General features: G+C 37.5%; 1 protein-coding gene across 1 annotated transcript in view; it reads right to left on the bottom strand.

Moving 5' to 3' along the window:
• Positions 1–21,768, bottom strand: part of SVEP1 (sushi, von Willebrand factor type A, EGF and pentraxin domain containing 1) — a 355,921-nt gene that overhangs the window by 147,975 nt on the left and 186,178 nt on the right. The window contains exons 14-20 of the mRNA XM_069086632.1: positions 21,411–21,519; positions 18,942–19,130; positions 17,025–17,258; positions 12,095–12,256; positions 7,375–7,536; positions 3,891–4,052; positions 936–1,027 (exon numbers count right to left, since the gene is read on the bottom strand). Coding sequence (XP_068942733.1) covers positions 936–1,027; positions 3,891–4,052; positions 7,375–7,536; positions 12,095–12,256; positions 17,025–17,258; positions 18,942–19,130; positions 21,411–21,519 — 1,110 coding nt within the window. The remainder of the gene's footprint in view (positions 1–935; positions 1,028–3,890; positions 4,053–7,374; positions 7,537–12,094; positions 12,257–17,024; positions 17,259–18,941; positions 19,131–21,410; positions 21,520–21,768) is intronic.

The following is a 21,768-nucleotide window of genomic DNA, read 5'->3' as shown; positions in this document are numbered from 1 at the left end:
TGATCATTTTATTTTGGGGATACCTGGCTAGTTGTTTCAGACTTTATCACCTGTCACTTGCATATCCTAAGCCCTTTATAAAATAAACGGATTTCACCAACATGTTCCCTAAACCTTGATTTGGGAGTGTTGACCCAGGATACTAGGCTAAATGCCAGGAAAGCTATAAACTGATTGGATATGGTAAGATGTAGGGCTATGACATTTTGCTATGAAGTCCCAGGGGAGATGGAGGCTAGACTGACACAATAAATTATCCTGATATCTCTCTAAGAAGGGATATTGTTTTTTGACCCAGTAATATTAAAGGCAGAGAATATGATGGGGCCAAACTTGGTTATCTCAGTTTGGTTATTAAGACTACCAAAATAATTGCTCATTATTACTCATCAGTGTCCTATCACAAGTAGGATAGTATGAGCTTTTTCGGATAGCATGCAAGATTATGCTTCTGGCACTTTCTTATATCACAATTAAATAGAAGGTTTTTTTTTTGGTTAGAAAAAACAATTAGATAAAATTTCTCATGAAAGGTGAATGAACCTCCTTACCAATCAGTAAGGGTTTTTAGTTACTTCAAAATGTTCTCCACTTAAAAATATCCCATGTTTATAACAAACTAAAAAGCACTCCCTTTACACATGTACACAAAATCCTTCATCTATAGTCACAGCAACACAAATAACAGCAGCAATAGAAAATAATCCACACATTTCTACTTTTTAATAAGGTGATAATGAACCGCCACCTTTTGGAGTTTCACTAATAAACCCAATGATTCATCTCTATGTCCCCATCTTTTTTACAGTCATAGACAATTTTTCCTTTTTTTTTTTTAAAGGATGATATAGTTAAACTGAGTTAGAAACATGATAGGAGCAAATTATTTCTTTTTCTGTCATTAAAGCTAATGATACAAAAGGCAGTATTCTTGCCTGGCTGCTGACTTCATACTTCTTGGTGATATGTCCAGGAGAGGATGACAACATGATACTTTCCTCTGCTGCTGAAAAAGTTGAACTAAAACCTAGGGAGAGAGTAGAGGAAAACAGTTTATTTTGTGTAATTCAGTGAAAACACACGAATTTTCTGCATCTCTGATAGGGTGTTTTATTCCATAAAACTTAGAAGGAAGTAGATATGCAGAAATGAATTCTTAAGTAGACAGATCAAAAATTTGAAATGGAAATCGATAAAGATAAAAGAGATGGGGATTAGAACAATATAATTCAATAGGAATGTACATGTAACCCTCCATTAAAGTACTAACACACTGCTTCATTGTGTGACCCTGGGATCTAGACAGCTCTGACCGTGAAGTGAAAATGCTTAGCTGGTCCTATCAACCTGGAAAGGCTTCACGTGTGAGCTGAGTAATGGATCGAATGTTTATTTAGCAAAGTTTCAAGAGAAATCATCAGGAGGCTTGTGACCCATCAACAATGGGTGGAATTACCATTTATATGTTGAGCATAATTTTCATTATCCATTCATTTGTTCTTATAGGTCCTAATGCCTGCCACTAAACAGCCCTTCTTTGGCTTGGAGGACTGGGGATTAAGCCTAGTCAGCACAATTTATAACGACAGCTTTCAACTTCTCTGAAACACACTTGTCACCATTGCTAATTCCTCCAATACTGGTAGTATGTACGGGCTCTAGAAGAGCAGGGGTCTTGATCTCAAGGCAACTGTCAATGCTTCCACTGGCCCAAGACCTCAACATTGTGACTGTTGGAGCTTCACCTCTCCTTCCATCTTCAATTGGCTTTTTGGCCTGTGTAAATTGTCCCCAAAGTCTTGGGACAGTTTGAAGTTTTAATAACTTCAGAAATCTAAATGTCACAAACTTAAAAGAATTTGAAAGGTTAATTATTTACAATTTTAAAATATTTGTCTTACTAAAATTCAGCATAGCCATTGTCTTATGTCTTATATTTATCACTTTTTGAACTTTCTAAAAATTTCTATCAGCTTGCTTAATCAGTGATAAAAGGAACTGCATTTGGAATACTAACCTTAAGATCATCCAAAGAACAAGGTTTTGATGTGATTCCACCAGAAAAAAAACTAATAGAGATAGATCAGGTGATTGTGGTTCAGTGGATAGAGTGCTAGGTCAGGTGTTAGGAAAACCTGGGTTCAAATTCAGCCTCAGATACATACTAGCTATGTTAGCCTGGGCAAGTCACTTAATCTCTGTCGGTCTCAGCTTCCTTAATTGTAAAATGAGGATAATAATAGCACCTACCTCTCAGAGTTGTTGTAAGAATCAAATGAGATATTTGAAAAGTACTTAGAACAGTACCTGGTACATAGTAGGTATTATATAAATGTTTACTCTTGCCCTACCTCCCTTTCTTCTACCAAGCAAGAGGAGCTCTTCTACTAATACACTCATTTAATAAATATATCCATATATAAATAATAGATATATAAAATATATATTTATATATTATATAAAATATATATTTATATACAAATATAAATAAATCAATCAATCCACAAAATCAAGTTTAAATTCAAGAATGATTCAAAACTTCTGAATCAAATATTGAAGTGATTGAATTTTCAAACTGTGTTTTCTCTCAGTATGTAGTCCTTGTGCTTCTGAAGTTATTAAAGCTCAAAAGCGCACCAAGACTTTTGGGACAGTGCATGCCAGGCATTGACTCTTCATTCTTTGCCTATCATTGCAATGAGGTTACCTAATACACCATACCAGATCCATTCCTGCTACCATGCTTATTTCAAAGAGGATTTGGATTCAAATTCTAGTTCTGTTACATTAAAATCATACCCCTGATCAAAATGATTTGTCTTCATTGAATGAATAAAATGGGACAGCAAGGTGGTGCAGTAGATAGGGTGACAAGGCCTTGAGTCAGGAAGACTCATCTTCTTCAGCTCGAGTCTCAGACATTCACTATTGAACAGCAACAATGAATAAAACACATATGCTTTCACCTAGTAATCAAACACTTCCATAGTCTGGCTCTACACTTCCCTATCTCACACAACTTCCTTCGTGAAGGCTAGGCTCCAGCCAGACAGAAAATTTCCTCATTTTTTCTAATATTTCCCACCTCCCTGCCTTTGCTCCTGTCATTTCCTAATGCTGGAAGGTCCTCCTCCTTCCTCTACTTCAACTAGAAAAATCCTAATCAAGGCCCATTTTAAATACATCTTTCTCCCTAATTACCCCCAAACAGAAAGGAACTCTCCCTCTCTCCTCTGAACTCTCATAGTCCTTTCCTTTGTATTCATCCCAGTCTATTTTGTATTATATTTAGTTGAACATGGTTAACATGTTCAAGATGTTAAGCTTCAATGTGGATGGGGCCTATATCTTGTTCATACTTCAGTCCTTTAGTGTTGGGCTCAAGGCCTTGTATCCTTCAGGTGCTTAAGTACTTGTTGAATTGAAGTGAATTAAAGAATCTTCTGAACTGCATAAACAAGTCTAGCTACCCAAACCATCTGCTGACTCTTTTACTTCCAGAATTCTGAAGTCTCCTGGTTATTTCCAAACACTGGCTATTTCCTATACCAATGAAATCACAGGCATGAGTTTTAAAAATTTAAAAAAAAATCCCTCCCATGTTTCGAATATATGGACACTTTGAATGCTCCCTCTTTCCATGCCCCAGTAGCGGCCGTTCATTCATCTCTTTATATTCTCAGTGCCCAACACTATCAGTGTCTGGAATACAGGAGGTATACAAGAAATGCCGTTGATTTACAGATTCTAATAAAGAGAAGCGGTATATGTGAGTAAGGACAGCCACAATCATACTGAGGTAGAATCCTGTGAGAGTGGGGGCCCAGCCACAGTTTATCAGTATCCCCGGTAGATTTCCCTTGAGCAATGAGAACACGTTATCAGCTTACTTGAACAATCTGTGATGGATCTCGCCCCGGTGATCGTTGTTGTTCCATAAAAAGGACAAGAAAGGCAGAAGGACTTCCCTGGGTTGGGCTGATAATAGTCTCTGGGGCATGGATAGCATGGCTTGATGCCAGAGCGGGAGAATTCTCCTATTGGACAAGGCACTGTAAAAGGGGGAAAGTCAGTACAAAAAAAGAAGACGTTGCCTAAACATTCACAAAAATTCATGACATGACCTTAAGAAGTCAGCCGCTGCCTATTTTAGCAGAAGAATATCATTCTTCTTTAGGAAGAATCACTTTTCCCTGGATCCCTTAAAAATGCCATAAGGGTACATTACATTCCCCAGGGAGAAGAATATCACCTACCCATTTTTCATGCTAAAAAAGACTACAGAAAATGAACAAATTCCTCAACTGTCCCTTCTGAGATGAATTTAGTGGAAATGAAGGCACATTTCTCAGAGAAATTCCTAAAGTACAGAATGTCCAGTTACTGAATGCTTCAATCATTTTAACTGTTTGTGACTGCTTCCCTATTCCTACCACTCAGGTATAGTATTTCTAAATGGTGTCAAGTATTTGAAATATACTTTAATTGGAAATTCAAATGTCTTCTGTACAAATTAATTTAAAATGTCTACAGAGAGCGAGAAAAGGAAAAGGCTCCGGGATAATGATTGCTGTCTCTTCCAAGGAGAAGAAAGCAAGTCTCTTCTGTTTTTCTATTTTCCATTTGAAGAGAGTGGCTCTGCTTTTCATCCTCACATTTTCTTCACTTAAAGTCAGAAAGCCCTGAAGATGACCCCATCTTCTTGGGTCATCTCTGTAAATAGAGACTACTGCTCTATTTACAGAGACGAATAAACTTCTTGTGAAAATAACTTGTTCGTTCCTATTGACAGTATAAATAAATACATTGGCCAGGTGCTGGCATCAATCACATTGATACCCAAATAGAGTGATAGCATTATGACCCTTGATAACATCCAGTTATTTAGTCCAAGGATACATATGTACTAGAGAAGGAACATTCTGTTTAGGAAAATTCATGCTTTCAAACTCATTCAATAACTTTTCATAATTGTTCACAACAGGCAATGACTATTTACTATCTTTGGAATTCACAGCACTAAATGAGGTTCTTTGAATTATAGATTAAAATTGTTTTCTAACTTGAAGGATTTTTAAAAAAACAGTCAATCATATTATATCATCTTTTGTTTCCTTTCCTAAGAATTAATTTTCCTAATACACACAGCTCTGCTGACATACTCATTTTCAAAAATTTAAAATGATTCTTGTTCCACCAGATGAAGCCCATGCTCCATAGTCTGGCATTTAAGACTATTTACACTCCAATGTGCTTCTCCAGTCTTAATATTCAATTATACCCCTTTGTGTACTGTATGCTTCTGCTAAAACTATATACATACCTTCACTCATGACATTACCTGTGACTGAAATTGCATCTCATTACTCCCACAGTCTCAGATTACCGGAATCCTAATTATTCAAGAACTTACTCAAATGCCACCTACTCCATTCTTTATTGCCTCTGGCCAGGAATTCTTTCCCCTTCCTCTGAATTTTCTATGATGTACTTGAGTGAACTAGGTGGCACAGTGGATAGAGTGCCTGATTCTGGAGTCAGGGGGATTCATCTTCTTGAGTTCCAATTTGGCCTCAGAAACTTACTAGCTGTGTGACCCTGGGCAAGTCACTTAACCCTGTCTGCCTCTATTTCCTCCATTCTGTAAAAAGAGCTGGAGAAGGAAATGGCAAATCACTCTAGTATCTTTGCCAAGAAAATCCCAAGTGGGGTCTTTAAGAGTCACACATGACTGAAAGGACTGTACAATAAAATAATATACTCTTTAAAAACATGCTTTTACATTTTTTTAATTATATTTAATTTTATGTTTTACATATAATTTGTCTTATTTGGAATCTTTTTGTATATATCTCATATGGCCCTCATCAAACCATAAAATCATTTAGGCATTCATGGCTTTTGCCTTAATAATCTTTTCATCTCTCTTAGTGCCTACCACAGTGCTTTGCAGAGAGAGAAGAAGAGAGGGGAAGGGAGAGGGGGGAGAGAGAGAGAGACAGATAGACAGAGCACTTAAATGTTTGCAATTGTTCAACTTTGGATAAATTTAATTTGTCCAGTCACCCACCTATAAAGGAGGAAAGTGAACACATCTTACTTATTGCCCTTCTTGATGCTTGGTACGATTCTTTGCACATAGAAGGAAATCTTTAACTATGTTTTGAATTCATTTGACTATAGAGTGTTAGTGTAATTACTAGGCATATTAGGTCTACATTCTTTCAAATTTTACTTAACAAAATTCATGCAATTTCAGAGAAGTCAGAGGCACTCAAAATTCCAAGTTTTAGAATCTTGGGTCTGGGAAGAGCCTGGAGGTGTGTGTGGGGTGGGTGTCTTTCTGCCAATGCAAATTAATATCCTCAAACAGAGGGAACAAGTCAGCTATGTGCCAAACCGGAGAAACCTTGGGGAAGCATTAGGTTGAACAAATGTTCAACTCATTGCCTTTCTGATTCATTTAAATCATCATGCTATAAGGCATGGAACTCATCAATCATAGAATTTAAAGTTGGAAGGAACCCAGGAGACTACCAAGCTCAACGGTCTGTTTTGACAGATGGGGAAAATGAGACCCTGAGAAGCAAGCTGATTTGTTAAAGGTTATATGACTAGTTAGTGGCAGAACTAAAACTAGCACCCAAGCCTTCTGCAGCCTAGCCCAGGGCTCTTTACTCTGCTGTAAAATCACAAGGTATTTTTCCCACTTAGAAATCTCCCAGTGATTGTAAACTTCCCTCGAACAGTGACTAAATCCCAGAAAAGTCATCTGCTAGGTACTGAAAAATGATTACTGATTGAATTTGATAATTGGGGTATCCTCCATGAGCAAGAGTCATGAAGGTTGAGAATTACATTTCTACTGGCTGAGATGTACCATATGCACAATTTATTCATGATTACCAAAGTGCATTTTTGTCTGTAACATTCTTTCATAATCCTTTCTCTGTTTCCTTTTTCTCCATCCTGCTAATAAAGCAAAATGTTGGATAGGAATGGTTTTCAAAAACAGTTAAAAAAAAGGAATATTCTACTTTCCAAGTAAAATAGTCATAATGTTAAGGCCTATTTTTTTATAAGCAAGAAATACTATTAGACTTTCTTTTGAGGAAGAATATTTATCTGAAAAACTCTAAGCCAATTTGGCTAAAGATAAAGGAAAAGGAAAGAATAAAGGAACCCTCAGTAATAGTTTCAATTGTGATAGCCTCTAAAATTCAACCATTTGATTTCTACATTCTCAAATTTCTGCAGACTTTGAAAAAGGTGTAGCAAAACACTAAATGTTGAGCTTTTGGAAATCCTTCACTTCTCTATGTGGAGAACATACAACATACATGGTTATATTTCAGTGTTTGCGTTTTTGCTAACCTCCACAGGCAGATATATCCACAGCTCCTCTTTTCACAGTTGAAGTGTTTTCTGGACAAGAGAGGCAGTTTTTGGAACCAAATGCTGGTTGATAGGTGCCCAGAGGACATGATTCACAAGTTTCTAGACCATTTGGTGAGTAGGTACCTTGCTTGCACTGAGCTAAAAGAGAAAATTGTACATAAGCAGTCATTAAGAGATTAAATTTTCCAAGGCAATCACCGTATGGAACACATTTGTCTCCAGTCCAACTTAGGGGCAGGAGAGACATGAAGAATTATCCTAATAAAGTCATGCAAAGATATCATAATGTCTTCTAGCCTCTGATGTGCAACATTTTAACTAGAAACAGCTGGGGATGGGTGACTTGTGCACCTTGGGCTGGCTGGCAGGTTATCATGCTCTGTGTGCCTGTGGCTTTCCCTCAGTAGAAGATATTTTTGAGAGCCGGGGATGTTTAATTCTTGTCTTTAGATCCCCAAGTTTAGCACAGTGCCTGAATCATAGAAGGTACTTAATAAATGATTATAGGATGAATGAATCAGGAATGGCAACCAAAGAACAGTAAAAATAATTGATATTCATATAGTCATTCAGTCAATAAAGAGTCAATAACCCTAAGGAGACTAGGGGGGAAGGGGATGACAGGGGGGATGATGGAAGGGAGGGCTGGCTGGGGGGGGGGGGTGAAATTGGAAGCACCTACTTGTAGAAAGGGACAGGATCAAAGTAGAGAATAGAACAAGTGGGGGGGGTGGGATAGGATGGAGGGAAATATAGTCAGTCTTTCACAATATATCCACTATGGAAATGTTTTTTTTTTTTAGCTACACATGTACAACCTATATTGAATTGCTTATCTTCCCAGTAAGGGTGGATGACAAGGGAGGAAGGGAAAGAAGCTAGAATTCAAAGTTTTAAAATAAAATGTTTTATATATATATATATATATATACTATTATTACTATTGCTTTACATGCAACTGGGAAATAAGATACACAGGCACTGGGGCATAGAGACCCACCGTGCCCTACTGGAAAGTCGGATGGGGATGGGGAAAGATAAGGGAGAGAGTAGATTGGGGGAGGGGATATCCAGTGGAATTGATATTGTGGGGTGGTGGGTAGGGAAAAAATGGTGAGAAAATTTGGAACTAAAAATCTTGGGAATTGAATGATATAAACTAAAAAATAAAAAGAGATAATATTAAAAATAAAGAGTCGATAAACTATTACGCACCTGCTATGTGCTAAGCACTGTAAATATAAAGAAAGACAAAAGATGGTCTCTGCTCTCATTACCTCATGGGATGCTCCAATAACCCTGGGATGTGCTCAATGTGCCCATTTCACAGATTAAGGAAATTGAGGTTAAAGGACTTGCCAAACAGTTTTCAAATAAAGAAAACTAAAGCTATCTATAGTCATGCGAAAACACGCTCTAAATCATTATTGATTAGAGAAATGCAAATTAAAACAACTCTGAGGTACCACATTTCATACCTATCAGATTGACTAACATGACGAAACAAGAAAATGATAAAAGCTGGAGAAGATGTGGGAAAACTGGAACACTAATGCATTGTTGGTGGAGTTGTGAATGATCAAACCATTCTGGAGAGCAAATTGGAACTATGCCCAAAGGGCTATACATACTTTTCAATCCAGTAATGCTACTACTAGGTCTGTGTCCCAAAGAAATCATAAAAATCAGAAAAGGACACACATGTATAAAAAATATTTATAGTAGCTCTTTCTGTGGTGGCGAAGAATTGGAAATTGAAACGCCCATCACCTGGGGAATGGCTGAACAAGTTGTGGCATATGAATATAATGGAATACTACTGTTCCATAAGAAATGATGAGCAGGTGGACTTCAGAAAAACCTGGAAAGACTAATATGAACTGATGCTGAGTGAAATGAGCAGAACCAGGAGAACATTGTACATAGTAACAGCAACACTGTGTGGTAACCAACTTTGATAAACTTCACTCAGCTCAGAAATACAAGGATCTAAGACAGTTCCAAAAACTCCACATGGAAAATGCTATCCACATCCAGAGAAAGAACTATGGAGTCTGAATGCAGATCGAAGCATACTATTTTCTGTCTTTCCCTTTGTTTCTTCTTTCTCATGGCTTTTCCCTTTGCTTCTAATTCTTCTTTACAACATGACAACAATATGTTTAATATGATTGAACATGTATATCCTATATCAGATTGCATGCTGTCTTGGGGAGATCAGAGCAGAGGAAGGGGAGAAAATTTAGAATGCAGAATCTTTTTTTTTTTTGGAGGGGGGAAGGGAAGACAGTTGGGGTTAAGTGACTTGTCCAAAGTCACACAGCTAGTAAGTGTGTTAAGTGTCTGAGGTCGGATTTGAACTCAGGTCCTCCTGACTCAAGGGCCAGTGCTCTATTCACTGTGCCACCTAGCTGCCTCAAGAATACAAAATCTTATAGAAGTGAATTTTGAAAACTAAAAACAAATAAGTAAATAAAAATTTTTTTAAAAATTTGCCAAAGGCCATTCCACTATCAAGTTATAGATTCAAGACTCAAATCCAGGACTCAGCTCTAAAGACAGTGCCATTTCTGCCCCTTTTCCTCATATTGTGTCTCTCTTAAGGGGAAACAAACAAACAAAAACCATCCATAGGGTATAACCACTGCTTGGTTACCCTATGGAAAACCAGACTGAACTACTTCCACATAGATCCTCCTTCCCCCAAACCCTGGTATACCTTGTCAATGCAAGCCTTGAATGAAGGAATATGAAAACAGAAAATGAAAAATCTTAGATTCAAAGAATTTTAGGGCTGCAAGAGACTTTAGAGATTGTCCAGTATAACTCATTCTACCCATTAAGAAACTGAGGTCTAGAGAAGTTAAATTTCTTGTTCATGGTCATATAACTGGTTAGTGGTATAGCTAGGTCTAGCTTCATAGCCTAACACAGCTAAGCAGGGATTTCAGAAATTGTCTTGTTTACAGCTGAGATCCAATGAGATAAAGTATCTTACCCAAAGTCACCCAGCTAATTGGTGGCAAAGCCAGGACAAGAATCCAGGTCTCTTGACTTTGATATGATATTATCTCTTCTATACCATCCTGGTTCTCACTCCAATGTCCTTTCCTTTTATCCTTCTTCCTAAGGGATCTTTTTATAGTTAACTTTTGAGAAGGATTTAAAGTAAACTTGATGGTCCCAAGTCCACCATAATGGGATGAGACCCTATGTCAACATTGGCTACTTTTGAAATGAGATATTAATAGCTTTTAGATGTCATTGTTTAGATATGTCTTTGTTATATTGTTCTTTGAGAAGAAGTAATGTGCTCAGAATGCCTGCATACATTTATGTACTAAAATACTTGTGAATATTTCTATACATTCTGTCATTGATAATGCTGTGGGAAAATATATTGAAGGTATTCAATAAACTAGAATAAAGTATTTATATCGGCAGCAAGGATATCGCCCTGTTAGTCATTATCTTTATGTTACTAATTCCTAGTTTAATACAAATCCAATCCAATTATGGATGGACGTGTGATAAAAGAAGGTTGGATTTGGGTCAACCAAATACTGGCTTCAAATTCTGCCTTGGACTTTTTTTTTTTTTTTAAAGCAATCAGGGTTAAGTAACTTGCTCAAGGTTACACGGCCAGTTATTTCTAGGTGTGGTGCTAAGTATCTGAGCCTGGATTTGATCCAGGTCATCCCGACACTGGAGCCGGCGCTCTTACTTGCAGAGCCACCTGGCCGCCCCTAAGCAATTGGGGTTAAGTAACTTGATCAAGGTTACACTCCAGGTGTTTCTGGGTGGGTGCTAAGTGTTGGAGCCCAGATTCGATCCCCAGGTCACCCCGACACTGGAGCCGGTGCTCTTACTCGCTGTGCTACCTGGCCGCCCCCCTATGACTATTTTTTGAACTATAGCTTGCCAGTCTATAAAATGGGCATATTTTATAGTACCTACTTTTCAGAGTTAATACAATGATCAAATTAGATTTTTGTAAGTCTTTGTCCATAATCTTATGAAATGACTTGTGAACACCATATCAACATAAAATCCTTTTTATAGCAAATATCAGAATATGAATTTCTGTAAATAGAAGTTTTCCAAATGCCACAAAAGAATTGTACTTTCTTCAAGTAGAATTTAATTTAAGAAAATTCCAGCATGTCAAGTGAATGTCACTGTCACTCAGATGTGGTTACACTGGGACTTAACCTATATTTTATATAATTCTTGGGTTTTAAGAAATCAGTATTTCAATTAACAAAGATTAATGAATTGCTTTAAAGGGTAAGGATACACATGTGAGGATTTATAAATAAAATACAAATGGGACATTAAAAATCCAATATGATTACTTTTAACATGCCCCACTTTCCTGTGTAATAATTTGTTAGAAGTGAAAATCATAATTTCAGAATAAAAACTTCTAACGATTCCTTTTAGCTCTAATGAAGGGCAGCTATGTGGAACAGTGCACAGAGTGCCAGTTGCAGTCAGGAAGACCTGAGTTCAAATTTGGTCTATTAGCTATGTGACCCTGGGCAAGTCACCTAATCATTTGCCTCAGTTCCTTATCTGTAAAATGAGCTAGAGAAAGAAATGGCAAACTCCTCCAATGTATCTGCCAAGAAAACCTCAAATGGGTTCGTGAAGAGTTGGACATGTCTGAAATGATGGCAGATTCTGGCCTACCCACCTTTACATTCAGAGATGCTTCTTGAGTGGAGGTATTCTGTGGAACTACCAGCTGGGCAAAGTTTACACTCCACTTGCCCCTCCTCGTCTTGATAGGACCCAATCCAGCAGCTTTCACAGACAGTGTGTTCCAGAGAATAATAGGTCCCCAAAGGGCAATTAACTGTAGACGAAGCAGAACTGAAGATTAATTGCAGAATTCAGGGAATGACTACAGTGGAATGTAAGATGAGCCCTTTCATCCCAGGAACCAAAAGTGATCAAACACAATTTCGGACACTATTGTTTAGGGGAAAAATTTTTTCCTGCTGGCCTTTTTCTTATCAGTCTGACCTCAGCTACTCCTGGAAATAATAGTGCTCATCTGTCTGCAATCTTACATGTCATCGTTATGCTGACAAAGTTCAGTACTACAAATATGGCTGTTCAGGCTGTCCTATAGAAAAGGATGACTTAAATGTTAGGGGAAAACCAAATTGTCCTATTGAATGCACAGTAAACGTAGCGTAAGTTGGCCCATCCCCCAGGTAAAGAGAAAACAGTGATTGAGGTCAATTTAAATTCCAATATTTCCCCTTCCACCCCCAAATGTGTCTTCAGCTGTTTATCTAAACCTTCCCTTACATGATAAGAAACTGAAGATGATCTTCTGAAGATTAATGCTAGGGTATATTTATTCTGGGCAGCGAGCTTGGTACACTGGATAGAGTACCTAGCCTGGAGTAAGGAAGACCTGAGTTCAAATTTGACCTCAGATACTTACTAGCTGTGTGACCCTGGGCAAGTCACTTAACCTTGTTTGCCTCAGTTTCCTCTTCTATAAAATGAGCTGGAGAAGGAATTGGCAAACAACTCTTTTGTATCTTTGCCAAGAAAACCCCAAATGGGGACGGGAAGAGTCAGACATTGCTGAAACAACTCAACAACAACATCCATTCTGTGTTCAAAGGGAGTAAGGGGTACATTTGTTCAACTTGATACATTCCTAAGGGTTGACTTTTGGAAAAGCTGATTTATTCCTCCCCTTTAAAGATATTATTTCCATTGGCAGACGCCTCTTTAGTTCCCAGACTCAACCCCCCTTCCCTCCCATGACTCCCCCAGCCCAGGGGAAATGGTTCCATTTTTGGTTCTTTTTCCTTTTCCTCACTCCCACTTTAGGTTTTTGGATCTAGGGAGGCCCAAGAGGTCTGAGATCAAAGTGACCTGACTCTCAAGATTATCTGAAGAAAACCGAGAGCAAAAATCTCCTTGGGATGTTTAAGACCAGAGCTTAGAACCTTGAGGTCATTGCCAAGGTTACTCTGACCTTGGTCCAAAGATTGTGTGGGATATGAAGGGAAATCTGACCAGGCTCTGAAAGACAAAGGTTTGAATTTTTTTTTGAATGTTGAGCTTACCCACTGATCTGAAATTCCAAACTTAGTGACTATTAGCAAAACCAAAAACAAATTGCGTGGTAATATTACATTGTGTTTGCAGACCATTGTTTATTCAGCCATTCTCCAATCAATGGACTGGAATACATGTTGTTTTCAATTTTTACCTTTTTTTTCCTAACTGATTTTTTCCCCTATTGCTGTTAATAGCGTATTTGGGGTAGTAGAATGACTTAATTGTGCTTTTTTTTTTTTACAACATATAAACATGCTTTTATAACAATTGATATTGTCATCTTGTTTTTCAAAATTACTGCTCCAATTCAACAATAAAATAAGTGTGACTGTTTTTCTTCAAACTCATCCACAATGAATTTTATCACTTTTACTAAATATTTAATAAATTAATAGGAATAAGGTGGGATTTCATAGTAATTTTAAGTTGTATTCATCTGATTATTAAAGAGTTTGAATACCTTTTCCAGGGAATTAGTGATAGTTTGTACTTCTTTAAATTGCCCATTCATATGTCTTTTGACGACCAATTCAGTGAAGAATTTAATCCTGTTACAAATTTGAGTTAATTCCTTATTGATATTAGATATTCTTGTTAGAGATCATATTAGATTTTTAAAAATCAGATTTTCCTTTGGAAAAGATTTCCATAATCCACTTCTTTCCTCTTTACTTTGTATGTATACTACTTTCACTTGTGCAAATCATTAAAAAAAATTTTTTGTACATAACCAAATCCAGCTATTGTATCTACTTTGTCTATTTATTTAAATGTAAGAATTTTCTTTCTCTCCACAATTATGTAAGGTAACTCATTCTATTTTTCTAGATTTTTATAATGTACTTTTTCCTTTTAAGATCACTGACCCACTTATAATATGTTATATGGTATAATATGCTTTATTTTTTTTAATTTTTTTTTAAAAGCAATCGGGGTTAAGTAACTTGCTTAAGGTTTCACGGCCAGTTATTTCTGGGTGTGGTGCTGAGTATCTGAGCCCGGATTTGATCCAGGTCATCCTGTCACTGGAGCCGGTGCTCTTACTCGATGAGCCACCTGGCCGCCCCTAAGCAATTGGGGTTAAGTAACTTGCTCAAGGTTACACGGCCAGGTGTTTCTGGGTGGGTACTAAGTGTCTGAGCCCGGGATTCGATCTCCAGGTCTTCTCAACACTGGAGCCGGTGCTCTTACTCGCTGTGCTACCTGGCCGCCCCGTATAATATGCTTTAATTCCATTTTTAATTATACTATTAAGTTTTCTCAACATTTTAATCAAATAATGATTCTTTATTTTTAGAGTACAAATGGAAGAAGGATGTAGTTTATAGTGAGGTTGTTCAGGTACTCCTTTTAGTGGATGACAACTGTCTCAAGTATCCTAAGCACCAGAATATTAAAGGCTTCCTTCAATGAGATCCATGGCCCAAGAGATTGGCTTAACAATCCACACTAGAAAAACCAAATGGATACTCACACTGTGATTTGAAATTATGGTAGTTATTAGACCAGCTGGCTATCCCATTCTTATTCATTTAATATCCTGATAACTTTATTTTATCATAATTGTTATCCTTTGTAATCGTTATGTACTTGAAAACAGAAATTTACTGATGAATAATGAGCTGGACACAGAATTGAAGAGTAGTAGTGTGGAATGAATTGCTTTTAGGAAACTGAAAAGCATTTTTACTGACTCCAACCTTCCTGTAACAATAAGGACGCATCTTTTAAACATAAATGTTTTACTGGTGGTGCCATATGATAGCCACTTCTGGAATACCGCTGCCTCCAAGCAAACAAAGATGGGCATTGCATGGATGACAATGGGTATGGAAGGCACACGGGGAGTGTGAGTAGGCTGCAACATATGAGCAATGATGACCCCTGAAAAACAAAGGTTAAGTATATCATCAAGGACTTTTATGACAGGAAGATGGGATGATCATTTGGCAAGAGTGAGACATGGTAGCCAGCCAGCCAGCGTGCCCTGCTGGTACACTTATGATATATAAGATATGGAAGTTGTCCTAGCATTTCAGAACATCTTAAGTTTTGAATTTTTGAGAAGACATGCATGAAAGTCATACAAGATGGGAAAGCTTGTAGGGTCAGAAATCTACTTCATTGGAGGGGACTCCAAAATGGGTCAATTCACAGATTCAATTCTTTATGTTTGTGTATTGTCGTACTTTGTGATGACCATTAGTTAATGACAGTAGCAATGTGTCTATTGATTAAAGTATATAGGTCAATGACCCAGAGATTTCCCCTGAGGCTTCCCTCCCAACCCCCTAATGATGTCTCCCTTCTGTTCTTGCCGGCTGTGAAGTCTTTTATGATCTTGGGTAGAGTTGTATTAACTTTTACAGTCAAAAGTGAGTCTGAAGTCGGGCCTTTTCTCTATGACTTACTCAAAATAACTCCCCATCTTTGCCTACCACCAAGTATGTGCCACAGCCAGCTCAGTCCAGCTCTTCCAGTGTGAGCATTTACAACTGAGAAATACATAAAGGGTACAGATCTAGGCTTGACTTTTGTTTTGTTGGTTGTGTGGACTTAAGAAAGTAATGGGGAAAATATTAGTGATGCAGATTAAGCTTAAAAGTGTATTGTGTGTACGTTATTTTTTCCTGAGAGTTGGCTGTTAAACATTTACCAGCGCATACATCTCTGGCTGTGGGTTCCAGAGATCCAGCAGAGAGGTACACAGGAAGCCCTTCTTTCCAGCCTTCCTGTTCTCTTCTATTTCCCCTCCTGGCTGAAGGATGACTTCTCTCTACCCTTACTTATATCTCCAGGGGAGGCAACCCAGAGCTCCGCTCCTATTCCACTCTAATTCTTGGGCTTACTCCCTCCTTTACTACAGTCGTAGGTCATGATCCTCCAGCCCTGTGTTTGCAGAATATAAACAGAATTCAAGTCGACAACCTGACTGGACAGGATGATATAGGGGAAGAGAATCTACAAATTATAGCTATTGTGTAAAACAGGCCACAGTGCACACATAATTTTGTTGTTTTGGAACTGCTGCTGAAAGTTGTAGGATCTAAAGATGGTAAAAATGAGTTGATTTTGTCTCCTTAAATGTTTTCATTCTTTCTTTTATTCTTAATAAAATAATAGTGTCCTTAGTATGATTTCTTGGGGTATAGTGGAAAAATAGTTTTAGAGTCAGAGGTTCCAACTCCTGTTGTATCACTGACTCCTTCTGAGAATCTTGGCAACTCTTTGGGCCTCAGTTTCCTCATCTGTATAGTTATAGGATTTAGACCAGATGATTCCCAAGGAGCTTTCCAACCCAAATAATCGTACAGTCCAAGAGTAGTCACAAACCCTGTGGTGACAATGGAAAAAGTAGAGGCATTTTGATCAGGCCTGCACAACCTGCAGGCTGCCAATGGATTTTAGGCAGCCCCCCCAAAATGCCTGCCCCAAATCCTCTGGCATGGCACAAGTGACCCATGGGCTATACATATTTTGTAGGCTTCCCAAAATCCTTTGGCAGGCCTCGTTTAGAAGAAATGAAAGCACCTTACCACACATTCTTCCTCTTAGCACTGAGCCTGGTCTGCAAAAGAGAAAGGCCTTTTCTGTTTCCAATGAATTGCTGTCAGCTACAACCATTTCAGATGCAAGCTGAAAAGAATACATGGGTTCCTTATTGAGAGTCCTTTTGAGCCGGTTGGTGATGGTCTCTAACGTCTTCAGGAGTCGTTGCTGGTTCTCCAATTCGAGGGTATCATTTCTCTGGTCAGGCAAAGGTACACTTGCTGAGATAAGAAAAAAAGAAAAACAGCCCAAGTACACCTGGTAGTTTGTAAAGCTGTAGCAACAGGTCCTCACTACAAAGAAGACTCTTTTAAAAATGCCAAAGGAATTTTAACATGAGTAAAGTAAAACAAATACCATGTACATGTGTAACACTGGTCTAAGAATGAGGCATCATTTCTTTGCCTGACTCCCAGAAGCTTGTATGGGATTCTCTTATTAAAATACACAAAACTACACTCAAATTCTTTTATTTTTAAAATGTTCCTTATATTATTAGGTCAAGCCGAAACAAAACATTTTACCTATATGTAGCATTAACTTATTGAAAGGACTTGGGAGATTCAAAGGGTGAAATTCTCACTAATTCTTAGGTTTCGTTTTGGTTTTTTTTTTGTTGTTGTTGTTTTTTACTTGACAGTAAAATGAAATGATAAGGAAAGGTCATCTGTGGAAACTTAAAATAATGTTGTTTTTAAAAAGGACTTCTTCCCAATTGATAAATGGTCAAAGGATATGAACAGTCAGTTTTCAGAGGAAGAAATTAAAGATATCTATAAACATGAAAAAATGCTCTATATCACTATAGATTAGAGAAATGCAAATCAAAACGACTCTGAGGTACTATATCTCACTGGTCAGATTGGCTAACATGACAAAACAGAAAAATGATAAATGCTGGAGAAGATGTGGGAAAATTGGAACACTAATGCATTGTTGGTGGATTTGTGAACTGATCCAACCATTCTGGAGAGCAATTTGGAGCTATGTCCAAAAGGATATAAAAATGTACATACCTGGGCAGCTAGGTGGCACAGTGAGTAGAGCACCGGCCCTGAAGTCAGGAGGACCTGAGTTCCAATCTGGCCTGAGACACTTAACACTTACTAGCCGTGTGACCTTGGGCAAGTCACTTAACCCCAACTGCCCTCCAAAAAAAAAGCAAAAAAAAATTTACATATCCTTTGACCCAGGAATACCACTTCTAGGGCTGTATCCCAAAGAGATCATACAAGTGGGAGGAAGATTCATATGTATAAAAATATTTATAGTGGCTCTTTTTGTAGTGGCAAAGAATTGGAAAACAAGGGGATACTCAACAATTGGGGAATGGCTAAACAAGTTGCGGTATATGAATGTAATGGAATATTATTGTGCTATAAGAAACAAGGAGCAGACGGTCTTCATATTTACCTGGGGAGGCTCATACGAACTGATGCTGAGTGAGAAGAGTAGAGCGAGGAGAACATTGTACACAATTACAGGCACATTGTATCTGTGATGACTGACATTGATAGACTGGGCTCCTGTCAGCCATGCAAGGCTATAAGACAACTCCAAAGGACTCATGATGGAAAAGGCCGTCCACATCCAGAGAAAGAATTATGGAGTCTGAGTGCAGACTGAAGCAAACTACCTGCTCTCTCTCTTTTTTTGTTTTGTTTCATTCCTTTTTTTCTCATTGTTCACTCCATTGGTTATAATCCTTCCTTACAGCTGGACTAATGTTTAATTTGAAAGTATTTGTAGAATTTCTATTGGATTGCATGCCTCCATGGGAGTAGGGGGGAGGAGAAGAAAGGGGAGAAAATTTGGAACTCAAAAGCTTGTGGAAATGAATGCCATAAACTAAAAGGAAATAAATAAATAAATTAAAATACAAATATAAAGGACTGCTTTATTACCTGTAATGTTAAATATTAACTTAATTTTATGGTCAGACGTTGAGGGGCTACGTTTTTCATGCCTTTTGATCCGAGAAGATTGAGTTTTACCAGCCCCCACTACAGGCTTCTGAGGCTGCTCCTGAAGGACATCCATGAAGTCTTCATAAGAATAATCTACTTTGTTGGCCACTCCCCAACCACCAGGTCCTAGCCAGTAGATACAAAGAAAACATACAAATAGCTAATGAGTACTCCATTGGGGCAGAAGGGGAAAAACATTTGATCTGGAATTGGGAGACCTCTCAGTCTTGGCTTTGATACTTTCTAATTATGTTATGCAATCGTGCCCAAGTCATTTAATCACTCAGATTTAGATTCCTTCTCTATAAATTGGGATGAATAAATACCTTAACTGAATGTTATAAACTAAAAGTAAATAAATTTAAAAGAAAAAAAAGCAAGTGATACGGAATGAAGATTCACAGTTTTATAGAATCTTCTTTTTATCTTTCGCTATGTAGATGGAAATTATTTTTTGTGTATGTCTTAGTCCAAAATTTAAAAAAAAAATCAAAGCAAAAAACAGGACAAAGAGTGCTGTGAGGATTAAATAACACAATGGTTATAAAGATGCTTTTCATAAACTGTAAAATGTAAACCATTATCTTGAGGAGTAATTTAATTTTAGTAAGAATTAATTTAATTCAAGTAAGAATTTCTGGGATCTAAACTCCTTGAGGGCAGGGACTGGCTCACTTTTATCTTTATCCCCACTTTATTCACTTTAGCAGGACATCTGGAACTAGGGGAGTTAATAAACGATTGCTGATTTGTTGACTTTAGAAGAACACTTTTGGAATTGACAGGATGATACTATTCCTGTTTCTTCCTTACTTTCTCAATCTCTTTTAAGTGATTGCCAATTAATATGGTCAAATTTCCTCCCAGCTGCAGTGACTTGGTTCACACAGCAGTCTATTCTCACTGAGGAGAGAGGGAGAGGAAGAAGAAAGAAAGGAGAGATAGATCTGAAATGAGAAAGAGAAGACTATTTGCCTTGCTCCATAGATAAATGAATAAAACTCACCCTAAGACAGAAGAGAAGCTGATGAAACAAAATTATTCTTTTTTCCCTAATCTCATTCAATTGTCTCTCTGCTTCTTTAGAATAATACTGCTTAACACAAATTGAATCTAACTTAGATGAACATTGCACACACACACACACACACACACATTTAACAGGGGATATATAAATAAATATGAGATCTGAACTAGATGGCCTCAAAGGTCCCTTTTAGCTGTGAGTCTATGGTAGTCTTATATTGTGCCAAATAAATTATACCTGAGTTAAAATCCTATGTAAGAATCTTCCAGATCTTCCCCTCTCCTGTCCTTGCCTCTTTCTGTGTCTCTGTCTTTGGCTCTCTCCTTCCACCCTTAGTAAGGTACTAAGCCTAGTTACCTTCCAAGATCTCTGACCTTAAAACTAATAATACAATGTAGGTCTTCCTCATACAATAGTTGAGTACCACTGACATAACAGTATTTTCAAATGAACGTTAAAGTTTTGGGGAAGTAGAGATGAGAAGAGAGCTATTTTAATGAATAGATAAGGCTAAGTACTAACCACCAGACACAAAGATTCTATACACAATTGCAAGCAGTTTTCTTATAATGGTGAAGCAGGATAAACAGTACTCCTGACATTTTATTTATGTCATTAATTTGCTTGTCAGCCCCCTCTTTTTTTTCCAGAAGTAGTATAAAGTTGAACTTCAGAATAGCCTTTGCTGAATTATTACAGCCTATGTGAACATGTAGAGTCCAAATTAGAGAAATATATCAGAAGTGGAGGATTCATTTTCCATTCAAATTGGCTCTTTCCTTTAGAAGGAAGGAAAGAGAGAAGAGAGAGAGAAAGGAAAGGAAAAAGCAAAAGAGAGAGAATAAAAGAACCTGAAATGAAATTTTGCTTTCAAAAAAATATTATAATTGAACTAAAATGTTAATAAAGGCTATTTTGTTCACTGCAGCTCAGAACTCCTGACCTCAAAAGAGATCCCCCAGCCTCAAGCTCTTCAGTAGCAGGAATTATAGGCATGTACCACCCCACTGGACCCAGGCTATATTTTCAAGGATGCCTTCTTATCATTACAAAATTAATCTTTGGTCCAAAGAGATTGTATTTTATTTTCTAATGGTTGTCTTCTCTAGCCCACATAATTTGATAATCATCACGTTTTATTTTTTGCTTTCTTAATGATCTTTAGATAACATACTGACTCTGTCTAGTATTAAATTATATAGTAGAGTTTTCAGTTTTCCCTAATGATCTCTATCCTGCCTAATTTTATACTCCGTGACTATTTCTTAAATGAATCACATAGTATGTCTAACTTCTTTGCCATTATCTTTCCCCTTATGCCTCATCTCTAAGAACTGGTGATATTGAATAGATCACGTAGAATTACAATGTCTAATTACCAATCGCAAAGCCATTGTCATAGTTGTAGTTGTACTCTAGACAGTGTTTTTGTGTCCGGTCCTCCAGTCTGCAGTCAATATCATCAGCATCATCACAAAATGATGGGACCTAAAAATCCCAAATGAAGAAGGCGTAAATCCAATCGCAACATCAAACTACCTTTTCTATATCTTTAAACTCTATTTCATATATTCAACCTCTTAAAATTTAATCTTGCAGCTGTGACTGACAAACAACAATTTAAACCCCCTCCTCCCTCCCCCCCAACTGCTTATGGTTTCTGCACATACTTTTAAAACCTAAATTAGTCAGTCAACAAGCGTTCATTAAGGGCTTACTATTTGCTAGGCACTGGGG

Source organism: Petaurus breviceps, unplaced genomic scaffold, assembly GCF_028583685.1.
Source record: "Petaurus breviceps papuanus isolate PSGF00001 unplaced genomic scaffold, PetGlider_PUasm1.0 118, whole genome shotgun sequence".
Taxonomy (NCBI): domain Eukaryota; kingdom Metazoa; phylum Chordata; class Mammalia; order Diprotodontia; family Petauridae; genus Petaurus; species Petaurus breviceps.
The sequence above is the reverse complement of the archived record's forward strand: the minus strand, read 5'-3'. Positions and strand labels throughout refer to the sequence as shown.